At 52.7% G+C, this 14,282-nt stretch overlaps 1 protein-coding gene across 3 annotated transcripts in view; it reads left to right on the forward strand.

Moving 5' to 3' along the window:
- The window catches only part of PGPEP1 (pyroglutamyl-peptidase I), a 30,004-nt gene extending 20,192 nt beyond the window's left edge, over nt 1-9,812 (forward strand). For all 3 annotated transcript variants that reach the window (XM_042928915.1, XM_042928916.1, XM_042928917.1), the window contains 2 exons: nt 622-854; nt 4,984-9,812. In XM_042928915.1, coding sequence (XP_042784849.1) covers nt 622-854; nt 4,984-5,176 — 426 coding nt within the window. In that variant the 3' untranslated portion in view covers nt 5,177-9,812. The remainder of the gene's footprint in view (nt 1-621; nt 855-4,983) is intronic.
- The last annotated feature ends 4,470 nt before the right edge of the window (nt 9,813-14,282 follow it).

Genomic DNA, 14,282 nt, shown 5'->3' on the forward strand with positions numbered 1-14,282 from the left:
ATACACAAATAATAAGTAACAGTTGAAATTCATCTGTACTTAATCTGGTGTCCTGCTTGTTATAAATATTTTGTTGTGAGCATTTTATTATGTAGGTCATTAAAAATCCCCCCTTATATCACGTTAACGGCTGGGTAGATTTTAGTAATTGACATGACTGCCCTCCTATTATTATTCTGGTGCTTTCATACTTTTTTCTCATTTTTATGCAAAACACTGACGTGATCACTGACAGGTTATTACCACCTTAGCTTCGATTCCTGAAAGTTACACCATGTCTTTTGCATTTGGCAATATGTCTTGAAGGTCATTCCGTATAGAACTGCTCTTGGCACGTTAACTCCGTATGGTATCCGGCCAACCCCCTCCTAACGGCTAAGGAGGTTGTTTCCGGTATTTGATTGTATTAACACAGTTGCAATGAACACCCTTGCACGTTTCACCGCCTTGCGTGTTTCGCTTGGCCTATGCCTTTGTGTGGGGCCGACTGTGTGGTCCATTCCAGCAGCAAGAGGCCAGAAACAACGTAACTCCAGGCAGAGCCCCGAGAGGATGCTGTCCTTTCCTGCACCTGGGGTGGGGGGGACCCCCAGTCTCATGGCCCTGCCCATCTGTCTGCAGCTCGTGGTGCATGTGGGGGTGTCGGGCATGGCGACCGCGGTCACACTGGAGAAGTGCGGGCATAACAAGGGCTACAAAGGGCTGGACAACTGCCGCTTCTGCCCCGGCTCCCAGTGCTGCGTGGAGGACGGGCCCGAAAGCATTGACTCCATCATCGACATGGATGCTGTGTGTAAGAGGGTCACCACGCTGGGCCTGGATGTGTCAGTGACCATCTCCCAAGATGCCGGCAGGTAGGGCACCTTGGGGTGATTGCGAGCAGTGGTTTCCCTCCTCCACCGGCCCAGGCTGGCGTTGAACAAGCCAAGTGCGTTGACTTTGGCCTCAGTGGGCTGAGCACTCACCGTTCACGAGGCTCAGAGCTAAGTACGTGCACATAACAGGTGCCACGGATTCTGCTTCTAGGACTCATTATGTGTGGATCTGCCCACCTCTCCCCTGCTCTGGGTGCTAGCATCTGCCGCCTGGATGCTGCTGCCCCGGCCGCCTCCCTGGTGTCCCTCCCTCCACCTCTGCCCCGGCCCTGAGGGTCCTCTTCCTCCAAGCGGTTGGTTTCTGTTTGTGTTTTCTGGGGCTGTTGTAACAAAAACCATCACCTTGGTAGCTGAGGACAACAAAAATGTATTGTCTCCCAGTTCTGGAGGCTAGAAGTCCAAAATCAAGGTGTTGGCAACGTTTGCTCCTTCTGGAGGCCCTGAAGGGGAATCTGTTCCCTGCCTCTCTCCCGGTTTTTGGTCTGCAGGTAACCCTTGGGGTTCCTTGGCTTGTGGCCACATCACCCCGATCTTTGCCTCCGTCTCCACACGGCCTTCTTCCCTGGGTGTGTATTTACATGACCTTTTCATGAGGACATCAGTCATGGGATATAGGACCTACCTGAGGCCAGTATGATTTCATATTAGCTAATTATATCTGCAAAACCCCTATATCCGTATGAGGTTCTGGGTGAACATACAGTCTGGGAAGAAACTCTTCAGCCTCTTACAAGCTCTTTTTTTTTTTTTTTTTTTTTTTTTATTTTTTTTATTTATTTTTGGGACAGAGAGAGACAGAGCATGAACAGGGGAGGGGCAGAGAGAGGGAGACACAGAATTGGAAACAGGCTCCAGGCTCCGAGCCATCAGCCCAGAGCCTGACGCGGGGCTCGAACTCACAGACCGCGAGATCGTGACCTGGCTGAAGTCGGACGCTTAACCGACTGCGCCACCCAGGCGCCCCTCTTACAAGCTCTTTTATAAATTTAAGTCTGATGGTGTTCCCTTCCTTGCTTAATCCCTCCTGCAGCTCTCGCGGCACCTAGAATAAAGTCCAAGCTGTCTCCACCACCATCCATAGGTTCTGTGTGGTCTGGCCCCTGCCCACCGCTCCACTCTCATCTGCCTTCGTTCTTCTGTCCCCCGCTGCATGCCAGCCACACAAGCCAGCCTCCTCCAGTTCCTCAAACACAGCACGCTCACTCTAGCCTCAGGGCCTTTGCACATGATATGGCCTCTGTCCTCATGTGCAGATCTCACCTCCCTCTGATAAGGTGTCTTTCAGGTTTTAGCTCCAGCACGTTGCCTCCTTGGAGGGGGGGGCCTCTGCAATCTCCTGGACCAAGTTATGTCCCCTCTGTTCAATGCCCTCTCAGCACCAGGTGTCTCCATGACTCAACACTCTGTACACTTCTCCAGCCCAAAGGCAGCAGGTGGCAGATTCAGTAGACTGAATGGAGTAACCGAATTCACCATCGTTCTGTTTTTTATTTTTTTTAATGTTTATCGATTTATTTATTTTGAGAGAGAGATAGAGAGCGAGCGGGGGAGGGGCAGAAAGAGAGGGACACAGAGAATCCAGAGCAGGCCCCACGCTGTCAGCGCAGAGCCCGATGCGGGGCTCGAACTCACGAACCTTGCTTGAGATCATGATCCGAGCCAAAACCAAGAGTCAGACGCTTAACTGCCTGAGCCACCCAGACGCCCCCATCATTTCTGTTTTTAAAACTACTTCCAAAAGGCACAGATAATTCCAGACTATATTCTCATGTGTTCCCACTGGGAAAAATTCTCTTGCCCTCTCTCCTTCTCCCTAGCGATCCCTCTGTTAAAGCTGAGACTTAAATTGTAAAACTTCCTATGCACCGACACCTTTCCGTAGACGGTTAACCCTTGAACAACATGGGGGTAGGGCTGCTGATCACCCCCCTGCATACAAAATTTGCATAACATTTGACTCCCCTCACCCCTGCCAAACTTTACTACTGTTAGACCACTGTTGACCAGAAGCCTTACTGATAACATAAACAGTTGATTAACACACATTTTGTATGTTGTGTGTGTGTGTGTGTGTGTGTGTGTGTGCTGTATTCTTACAATAAAGTAAGTTAGAGAAAAGAAAATGTTATTAAGAAATTCATAAGGAGGGGCTCCAGGCTGGCTCAGTCAGTAGACTGTGTGACTCTTGATCTCGGGGTAGTGGGATTAGGCCCCCACGTTGGGTATAGAGCTTACATTAAAAAAAAAAAAATCAGGGGCGCCTGGGTGGCTCAGTCCGTTGAGCATCCAACTTCAACTCAGGTCACGGTCTTGCAGTTCGTGAGTTCGAGCCCCGCGTCGGGCTCTGTGCTAACAAACAGCTCAGAGCCTGGAGCCTGCTTCCGATTCTGTATCTCTCTCTCTCTCCCCCTCCCCTAGTCGTGCTCTGCCTCTTTCTGTCTCTCAAAAATAAGTAAATGTTAAAATTTTTTTTTTTTAAATCATAAGGAAATGGGAGCTGGCCCAAGAGTCCACTGATTGATGAGTGGAGAAAGAAGATATGATACACACACACACACACACACACACACACACACACACACACACAGTGGGATATTATTCAGCCATAAAAGAATGAAATCTTGCCCTTTGCAACTCCACGGATGGAGCTAGAGAGTATAATGCTCAGCAAGATAAACCAGTCAGGGAAAGACAAATCCCATGTGATTGCACTCATATGTGGAGTTTAAGAAACAAATGAGCAAAGGGGAAAAGAACAGAGAGAGAGAGAGAGAGAGAGGCAAACCGAGAAACAGACTCTTAACTACAGAGAACACACCAGTGGTGCCCAGAGGGGAGGGGTGGGGGTGGGTGAGGTCGGTGATGGGGATCAGCGAGGGCACTTGTCATGACGAGCACCAGGGGTTGTCTGCAACTGTTGAATCACTATATCGTACGCCTAAAACTAGTATCACACTGTATGTTAACTAACCGGAATTAAAATGAAAACAACCAACAACCACAAAAGAAAACCATAAAGAAAAGAAAATGCATTTACAGCACTGGACTTACTGGAAAAAAAAAAAACCCTTGTGTAAGGGGACCCTTGCAGTTCAAAGCCATGTTGTTCAGGGATCGAGGGGACGTGAACGCTCGGTGCTCCAGTTTAGGCTTTTGTCCTATTTTGTTTTGCTTTTATGCGGCTGGGGTTACGTGATGTGTATGTTCTTGAGACGTCCCTTCGTCGGTTTCACTCGTGGGCACGCGGCACGGGTCTTGGTGGATTCTCCGTTTCCCTCTCCGTCCACCATGTGCCTTGTAGGTGGCTGCATAGTATTCCCTTGTGTGGATGAGCCGATTTATTAAGCCACTCTTCAGTCAGTGGACGTTTAGATTGCGCCCTGGCTTGTTTGGGCTGCTACAACCAAATACCACATACTGGGCGGCTTATAAACAACAGAAAGTAATTGCTTACGCTTTTGGAGGCTGGAAGTTGAAGATCAAGGCACCACCGGTCCGGTCCTGTTCTAATGAAGACCTCCCTCTGGGCTGCAGCCCCCTTCTTGCTGCGGCAGGAGGAGGGACCTAGCTCTCTGGGGGCTCTCACGTCCCAAAGGCCCCGCCTCTTACGACTATCACATCGGGAGTTAGGGGCTTCAACAGTGAATTTGAGGCTAGACATTCAGACCGGGGCAGGTTACTTCCCATTTTTCTACTTTTCTACTTAACAATGCAGCAAATGCCTTGTTGGTCTTTCTTGTGCCCTCATGCCAATGGCTTCTGAAGACAGATTCCCCAAACCAGAAATAATATGTCACGAAGTCTGGGCATTTGTGATATACTAGCCTGCCCAATTTTCCTCCTGGGGCAGTTTGCATCGCACGGGTAGCATCTCATACTGCCTCCTTCCTCACATACACACCGGCACACGAGGTTATCGGGTTTTTTCGTTTTTGCCAGCCTGGGGAGGGTGAAGCAGTCGGTGTTCCATCCTGTGGCTTTCTGGCGAGGTTGGGGGTCTTACGGTAGATCTGGATGGAGGCTGTCCTGTTAGTCTGTGTACTGACTCTCTGACCCTGTTTTGGTCTCCCTTCTGCCACCCCCCCCACCGCCGTGCCCTGCAACTTAGGTACCTCTGCGATTTCACCTACTACACCTCTCTGTACCAGAGTCATGGCCGCTCAGCCTTTGTTCACGTGCCCCCGCTGGGCAAGCCGTACAACGCAGACCAGCTGGGCAGGGCGCTGCGGGCCATCATCGAGGAGATGCTGGACGTCCTGGAGCAGTCAGAAGGCAAAATCAACTGTCGCCACAAACACTGAGAGCCTCTTAGGCCTCCCAAGACCTCGTCCCACTAGGGACGCTGGGAGGGACATCTGCCTTCTGGGGCCCGGCCAAGGAGGATACGCCTGACAGCTGGGGATCTGATTTGGATCAATATTTCCGACTTACCCACCTCTTCCTTTTTCTCTGCAAAAGGGCTGGTCGATTTGCCAAGGGGTGGCTGAAGATTTTTCCTCTATTGCCCTTTGCTTTAGGGGACACCGCCACAATGGCTGGGAAGCCCGTGGGTCCCGATCTCCACGGGGAATCCTGGCCGAGTGGATCTCTGCTCTTTGATCCCGCAGCTGGGGCCCCCTGTTCACCTGCCTGTCTAAGTCTCCGCTGAAGGGATTCCGGTGTTCCCCCCCATCCATGACTGGTTTTTCCCAAACTTAAAAACTCCTTGAAATGTCTTTGCCCTGATTCATGTCCCAACAGCCTGGACAGCCCTGGAAAGGGCTGCCTTGGGATATGGCAGGGGCTTTTTTTTTTTTTTTTTTTTTTTTTTCTCCTCTCTCTCTGTCTCTCTTACTCTGGAGCGGGGCTGCCGGTGGAAAGCAGACCTTGTCATTTTGACACGCACATGACTGTTGTTTTTTTTTTTTTTTTTTAATGTGTAAAAATTTATAGCAGCTGCAAACCCACCCCACATCTGGCCTGGATTTTTGCGGACTTGGTGCTGGGGACCAGCTTATTGCTCTCCTCATGGTGGTGGGGGCAGAACGGGGCCTGGGGGCTGGAGTTTGCCGAACTCCGTGTGTGCTGGCGTGTTTGAGCACGAGGGTGGCGAAGCAGCCAGGGGGCTCTTGTGTAGATGGTTTTGGAGGTGCGCCCAGGACTCAGGAGTAAATTTTGACCTCACTCCCTGGCAGCTTTGAACTTGCCAGCCGGGGATGAGAGTAACGCCACCCAGCTGGACCTTGATTACCGGTCAGAGGGAGAGAACGACCACAGCAACCAGGAAGCCAACTGAGGAAAACACCCATTCGGGAAGGGATCTACTACTTTGGGGGACTGGGTTTTGCTTTGCTTTGTTTTGTTTTGTTTTGTTTTCTTCAACCTTCACCTTCTTCCCCTCTTGTTCCGATGGCCAGGGGAGGTCCTGCCTCTGCTGAGCTGCTGTGTCGCTGGGAAACCGGGTTGATGGGTTTCCGAGTTAAACGCATTTTCGGAGTCCTGGGTTTGCTCTGGATGGGGGAGTGGAGAGAAGGGGGTGACTTGGGGCCGGCACTTGGCAATGGGTGTGGACTGTGGCTGGCAGGTTGAAATGATTGGGACTCTTTCTCCACGCCCGGCTGCCTTCTACCAGAAATGTCCCTTTCACGTCCCCAGTCTGAGTTTGTAGTCTCCCGAGAAATCTGCAGCGTGGGATTCTGTGAGCAGAAATTGTGGCTCTCCTGAATATGGGGAGCTCGAGGCTCATGGGTTAGCTCGGTTCCCCAAAGGTCCGATCTGCAGGTGTCGGAGGAGGAAGCGAATCCAGGCAAGATGGGGAGGGAAGGGGTGGGACGTTCCTGGAGATGAGCCACGTCTGTGCTTAGCTGGATACCCACTGGAACCCAGACGCACCATCCCCAAACTCTGCATTTCCATCCTTCTTTTGTCTTCATTTTGCCTCTCTGTGTGAAGCAACATGTGATTCAGAAAGTTAGAGGTATAACTTATTGTCCGATCGTCGTTGAGTGTACGTATGTCATTTTTGTGTCCCGGCAATGATTTTAGATTTTCTCATCCAGTCCAGCTGGAATCCTCTCCTTGTCCACGATGCAGAGCATTTCGCTCATTCGTATTTAATCAGACAGCCATTGAACGTTTCACCCACTTCCTGCCAGCTCTTTGATCGTCCAGTTTGGGGCAGACTCGCCTGTTCCCTCCAGGGCGTGTCTGTCCGCGTTTATCGGGCCTTGGACTAAAATGTCCTTGTGTGAGAAGGGAGGACCAAGCCCCGTTCTTCCTCCCTCATCATTTGCGGAGGCTCAGGGGGAGGGGGGCACCCAGAACAGGGCAGGGGGATGGCTCTGTGAAGTGGCTCAGCCGCGTGTGGAGGGGAGATGCTGAGAGCAAGTGTTAATGGTAGAAAGATGGGCAGAGAGATGTGGTGGGAAGGCTGTTGGGGGAATCTTGTAGGAGAGTGGGGAGGCGCCTCTGGGCCCCCATGGCGGGGTGCCGAGGTGGGGGATGGGGACAGCAACGGTCATCTGGGTGTCTGGTGATGGCATGTCCTTTAAGGTGCCAGAGCCTCTGCACCTCATACCTTTCTTCTTCTCTCAGCCCCTTTGGCTCCCCCTTCCTCACCAAAAAGAAGGCCAGTGGTATGTACTTGAGGGTGTAGCTTGAAAAAGAAACAAGAAGGCGTGGTTAGAGAGAAGGAAAGGTGGCAAGAAGCAGGAATTTGAGTCGGTGGCCTGGGCTTGTACCACCTGGCCCGCCTGGTCCGGTCAAGGAACAGCCAAAGGTCCCTTGGCCACTGGGAGAGACAGGGCCAGGTGGGGGACAGAGGTCAGGGCCGGGTGGGGGGGACGGAGGTCATGGCTTCCCAGGTGGTGCCAGGTCTTTGGGGGAAATGTCAGATTGCAATAGTTCCAGCAAGGCAAAGAGTTTTCAGCTGCCTTGCTCTTTGCTGGCACAGTGACTTCTGGAACAGAAAGGGCCTGCTCAGGGGGATGGCTGGAAAAGTAGATTCAGGATGCCTTTTTGTTGTCTTAGAAGTTTCTGCCAGGAAGCCAGGCCCGCTGGTGTGCGTGTGTGCGTGTGTGTGTGTGTGTGTGTGTGTGTGTGTGTGTGTGTGCACCCGCATGCCTGTGTCCCCCGAGGGCGACTGGGCCAGGGAGGGGAGCTGCTCCTGGAAATCCGCCCATCCCACCAGCCTCTTTTCTGCTGCCACTGTCTAGACTGTTGACCTTTGACCTCTCCACCCCTTGGAGTGTTTAAACCCAAAAGTCCCCTCTGGGGAGAGTGGGACAAAGCCCCATTCTTCTCCATGGCCCCAGCCTCCACCCCGAGACCCTCGAAAGCGCACGCATGAGCCTGCAGCCGGTGTGGGGACGTTGATGGTCATACAGGCGGAGGCAGGCCACCGCGTTGCCAGGTGGCTCCTCGTGGCCACGAGTCCCCCACTGTATCCATTGACTCCGGGAAGCCGAAAAGGGCTTTGGTTTTTATATCCCAGATTGCATTTCCCTTCTCCAGGCACAAGTGCCTCAAAAGGGCCTGGGCCTGCTGGCTGGGAGGGAGAACATCTCTGTTTTTGTGGTGAGGAAGCACGTTAAAGGCCACGGACCCCCTCACACCCATGGCAGCGTGGCTCTTTGGGGTGGGAGGCCATTTGCTGACATCCACATCTCGGGTGGATGCTGAACATTTCTGCTAAGAGACTCTGTCCTCCGGTTCATGGGCGGTTGTCACAAGCTGAGTGTCGCGGGCTCCCAGGTCTCTGGGGGACCTGTTGCCAAACCCATTTCTCCCCCTGTCTCTCCTCACCAAGCCTCCCTTTCAGCTGCCTGGAGACCCACAGAAGTGCCTGCCTCTCTAATAAACATGGGGCACAGAGAAAGGGGACGAGATGAGAAAGAGAGAAGTAACCCCAGGCTCTGGACCCCAGGGCCCAGGCCAGGGTCGCCGGAGCCATTTGCAGAGGTGGGGTCTGGAGTGAGTGACTTTTGTGACTGACACACTTTGTCTCCAGGAAATCACAGAGAAAGCCAGTTTGGAATTGGGCTCTGTGCTTCCCGGGCGTGTGGCATCCCCAGATGCCAAGGAAGCTATGTCGGGATCTTGGGAAGCAGAATTGGCTTTTGCCTGCCCTAGGGGTACCTGGCATGTTTCTGGGGCTCTGTTAACATCTCAGGTTTCTATCTCATCCTGTATCTCTCTTTAGGAAAAACCTTTCCCACCGAAGGTAACTGCATTTTCTGTCCCCCAAGGTGGGCCTGGCCCCTGCACCCTCGGGGTGGCTTCTCCCTGACCCCCAGAGTTCCTGTGAGTGCCTTGTCCGAAACCCTCCTGGCTGGGACCCCTGGCTGGGGAAGGGTCTGTCGGACTTTGCTGGGGGCTGGGCTCTGGGACACCCCAATCTTGACACCCCAGAAAGCAAATAAAACAGTTGAAATATGTGATTTCTTGTGTGTCTTTGTGAGAGGTTAGCAGCCACCGGGGTCATCCCCAGCCTGAGGGCATCAGTGGGCACAGGGGGCTCTGACTCACTGGGATTTCTGTCCTTGGTGCCCACTTTGTGGCGGCTGTTGTGAGTGTGCTGAGTGGGTAATGATGAGGGGGTTTCTGTACAGAATGGTCTCCCTCCTCACAACCCAATGCCTCTGTTCTGATGCACAGAGAGATCAAGTAACTTGCCTACTGTCCCACAGCAAGGGGGTGTGGTGGTGCTGGGGTTTGAGTCATGGTCGTTTAGACTCCCGGCGTGTGCAATATTCCCACTCACAACTCTGTGGTGGGGGTGCCATTACGACCTTTCACAGATGGGGAAACTGAGGCTCTGACAGGTGAAGCCTCTTGTCATGGCCAGGGAGAGGAGAGGCAGGAAAGTGAACCCAGGCCAGCTTCTCTGGCACTGAGTAGTTTGAACCAGAGACAGGGCTTGGTCATTCCCCTATGTCTGTCCTCGGAAGGAATGAAGCCACTCTAGGGTCAGGGGCTTTCAAAGAATAGATTTAAAAAATTTTTTTTCCTAATGTGTTATTTATTTATTTTTAAGAGACAGAGACAGAGCACCGGCTGGGGAGGGGCAGAGAGCGAGGGAGACACAGAATCCGAGGCAGGCTCCAGGCTCTGAGCTGTCAGCACAGAGCCCCACGCGGGGCTCGAACTCACAAATGGTGAGATCATGACCTGAGCCAAAGTTGGATGCTTAACCGACCAACTGAGCCACCCAGGCTCCCCCAAAGAATAGATTTTTTGAAACCAAAAGGACTTGTCTTGGGGGATGTTGGTCCCGTGGGAGGGGGCACCTCCTTGAAGTCCCTGAGGACACAGGGACTTTGCACCCTCAGAGGAAGTGTCCTCTGCACCCAGCACAGCTCCCGGCGTTTCATAGGTGTGCAGTAAACTACAGGGGGAGGTGGGAAAGGGGTGAGGGCTCAGTGTTCTATCTCGAGGCCAGCAGGGGGCGCAAGGAGGCGCCGGAGTCTCCAGGGAGCGGAAGACAAGCCCCGGAAGGCCAGCTTCCTTCTCTAGCCCAGGCCCTCACACCACCTGCTCCTTACCGCTGGAGCCCTGTCTCCCTGTGGCTACATCGGTCACTTATGAAGTGCCTACTGTGCATTGGTGCCTGGGCTGGGGACACACCAGGGATCCAGCAGCTTCCAGGCCGGGAGTACGGTGCAGGGGATCCGGCAGTGATGGGGGACATACAGGGAGCTGAACGGTCAAGGCATATGAGGAGAGGCTCATTAGAGGGTAAGGCTTGGAGAAGTCTCTGTTGGCCCCATTCAATAGTTTCCGTCAGCTCTCGCCTGGACATTCTCAGTCTTACTTGGAGATCAGGGTCTTGGATGGTGGGGTTTTGGGGTGACGGGGAGTTCGGAGCTGACAGCCAAGAAAGAATTCTTGAAGACATCTTTGGTGCAAAAAAGGGGATCTTATTAAAGCACGGGGACAGGACCCGTGGGCAGAAAGAGCTGTACTGGGATTGGGATGGGTAACTCATTATAGACCTTCGGGTTGGGAGGGGGTTAGGGATAGAGCAAATCTCTAAGGTATTTTGGAAGCAAGGTCTCCAGGGCCTGGAGGGCCTCGGTGTTGTTTGGAAAACGTCATTTGTTACCGATTAGTAAAACTTCAGTCATGAGACCCTTCAGATGTATATCAGAGGGCCGTATGCTTGGAGTATGATTGCCAGCATATATCTTGGGGGAGTTGAGATGAAGTTTCCAAAGGAATTTTTATATGTTAAAGGAGACTCACAGGATCCTGGGGGGGTCAGGATAATGTTAAGCCAAGATTGTCTTTTGCCCCCAGCAAAGTGTCATCGTCGGGGCAGCTGAGCTCCTAGAGGAAGGTCGCTCTGCCTGATTCAAGGACTCGTCAATGGGCTGTAGGCAGGAAGGGAATTTCATTTTTCCTTAGTTTGCCTTAGTTTCCCACATCACCACGGCAAGCACATAAACCCCTTTCCTTTGTTCTTGGGTAGCCGGGAGTGTCCAAGGAATGTCATGCATATCCCACCAGAGCAAGGGGGGTTGCTAGCCTGTACTTTGCCCTTGGCTTGCATTATGCTCCCTCACCATTGGACACCAGTCTCATCCTTCTTGTCCACCTGATTCTGGGGATCCGATGGGGGCCCCTCCCCATCTCTCATACCCTCCATGGCTCTCTTGTGCTTCCAGGAGAAAGCCTGACTCCTCTGCTGGGCATTTGAACCTCTGTTCTCTGGTTACCACCAATCCCAAGCTATCCCCTCTGCCTGGAAGCCCTCCTGCCCCCATTTATACCTGGAGAACTCCTATGCATCCCTCAAAACCCAAGGTCATCTTGGGACACGTTGTATGTGAAAGTCCTGGGTAGGGGTAAGGGGGGAGGGTGAAGTGCTGAGCCGGATATCCCAAAGTCCTTCCCCCACACCCTCTTTAACTTTCCTACCCCTTCCTTTCTGCACTGGCAGCTTGCCATCACGCATTCAGCAGTTTCTACAAGGAGTGTCTCAGACCTGCCCTGACATGTCCAGGTCCCTGGAAAGGGGGAGGGGCAGGCTCAGGCTGCCCCACCACAACCACCCCCACCCCCACCCCCACCCCCACCCCCACACACTGTGGTCCTGATGGGGAAGGTGGGGAGGCCAAGATAGACAGAGACTCTGAGAGACTGAAAAGCAGAAATGCAGAGAGAGCAAGGGAGAGATTCAGAAACAGGCAGAGAAAATACGGGAAGTCCCTAGACATTTTCTCTTCCAAACTCCTGTGAGGACACTCAAGGGGCAGAGGGGGTCCCGAGCCAGCCAAGGAAAAGGATTTGAGGTGTTGGGTGACCTGGCTGGGTGCTGTGTGTCCCAGCCAGGCACAGGGTGCCCTGCTCTGGGCTTCGGTTTCCCCCGTGCTAACATTCACCCACCTTCATGTGGCAGGATTGTGTGTCTGTGCTCAGCCAAGGCCTGGCACCGAGTGGGTGCCCCATTAATGCCCATCGTAGCTCCCAGAACCATGACAGGAGCCAGCGCACGTGCCAACCTGGGCGCTGGAGCACGGGGAAGGGAGGGCAGGCTCGGGGTTCCCCAGGCCAAACGTTCCGGGCAGTGAGCACGTGGGGTCCCGAAGCCTGCTGCCTCAGCTGACCCACTTCCTGCCCAGCTCAGGCTGTCCATAGCCCCCCCTCGGCCAGGAACCCGCACAGCCGGTCCCGGGGGCTGAGCTAACTAACCACTTCCGCCCCAGGCAGCTTGGCCGGGCTGACTCACACTCAGCTGTCCTCACCACTCCTAACCCACGGAGGGAGAGTTAATGGGGGGCAAGGGGGAGGGGCTGGCAGAGGCCCAAACCCAGAATAAGAGAGGTCAGGCTGGAAGCATCACAGAGGAGAATCATTCACCAGTCAACTTCCCGACAAATGAAAACCTGACCTTGATAAGGGGAAAAAAAAAAAAAAAGAATAAATGGAGGGTTTTGGGTACATTAGAGTCAATCACAATTTCATGCTTTTGGACATCAAAAAAATCCATAAAGAAATGGAAAAGACAAACCAGGTACTGAGAGAAGATATCTGCGATGCATTTCACTGGCCAAGAATACCTTCCAGAACATATAAAGACACGCTGATGGAAGGGGAAAAAAAAGACATATTTTTTAAATGTTTAATTTGAAAGAGAGAGAGAGCAAGAGATCGAGCAGGGAAAGGGCAGAGAGAAAGGGAGTGAGAATCCCAAGCAGGCTCTAGCACAGAGCCTGACATGGGGCTCGAACTCACAAACTGTGAGATCATGACTCGAGCCAAAACCAAGAGTCAGATGCTTAACCGACTGAGCCACCCAGGTGCTCCCCAAACCACCAGATATTAAGATGGGCGGATGACATTCATTGTTTCATGGGGCGGCCATAACAGTTACCACAAACTGGGTGGCTTAAAGCAGCAGAAATTTATTCTTTTATTGTCTGGAGGCCAGAAGACCCAACTCAAAATGTCAGCAGGAGGCCATGAGGGAGAATTGGGCCCAGACCCCCTCTTCTGGCTTCTGCCAGCTTCCAGCACTCCCTGATGGCCGTTGGCTGGTGGCCACATCACTCGGATCTCTGCCTCTGTCTTTACATGGTCTTCTTATAAGGCCATCAGTCATTGGATTTAGGGACCATCCTACTCCACCGTGACCTCATTTTAATGTAAATAATTACATCTGCAAAGACCCTACAAGTCACAATCTGAGGTTCGGGTGGATGTGCATTTGGGGACACGATACTCAATGAAGTACAGACATGAACAGGCAGTTCAGGGAAGGTGAACCAGGACAACCCAAAATAGAAGCCCAACCTTAGTTGGGAGCAAAAATCACTCGGAGACCTCTCCTCACCCCTAGGGAGACTCGCAGGCAGGCTCTAGAGACAATGGGCAGAGGTCGCTGGGAGTGCACTGGTGATGGGCGTGGGAATCCGTCTGGCCATGTTAAAGAGTAATTTGGCTAGTGCAGTAGGGGATGGCTGGACCCTCCGACGTGGCCATTCTGCTGCTGGTGTGAATCCCAGAAAAACCTGAAGCGCATGTCTTCCCAGCAGCCTGGCTTATAATAACGAGGAGGGGGAGCCCAGAAAAACGCTGGGGCATAATACCGTGGAGTACTATAAGCACCGAAAAAGGATGAGCCAGACTTCCAAATCTCCTGAACATGGAGTGAAAATGAGCAGGTTGCAAAGGGGGATAAATGGTGTGATACCAATGTTAATAAAGGGGTTTTTTTTTATTTGCATTTTTGTATTGTGGTCAAATATAGAGAGCGTAGGGGCGCCTGGGTGGCTCGGTCGGTTAAGCGTCCAACTTTGGCTCAGGTCATGATCTCGCGGTCTGTGAGTTCGAGCCCCGCGTCGGGCTCTGTGCTGACAGCTCAGAGCCTGGAACCTGTTTTGGATTCTCTGTCTCCCTCTCTCTCTGCCCCTCCCCTGTTCACGCTCT

Source organism: Panthera leo, chromosome A2, assembly GCF_018350215.1.
Source record: "Panthera leo isolate Ple1 chromosome A2, P.leo_Ple1_pat1.1, whole genome shotgun sequence".
NCBI classification, from domain to species: Eukaryota; Metazoa; Chordata; class Mammalia; order Carnivora; family Felidae; genus Panthera; species Panthera leo.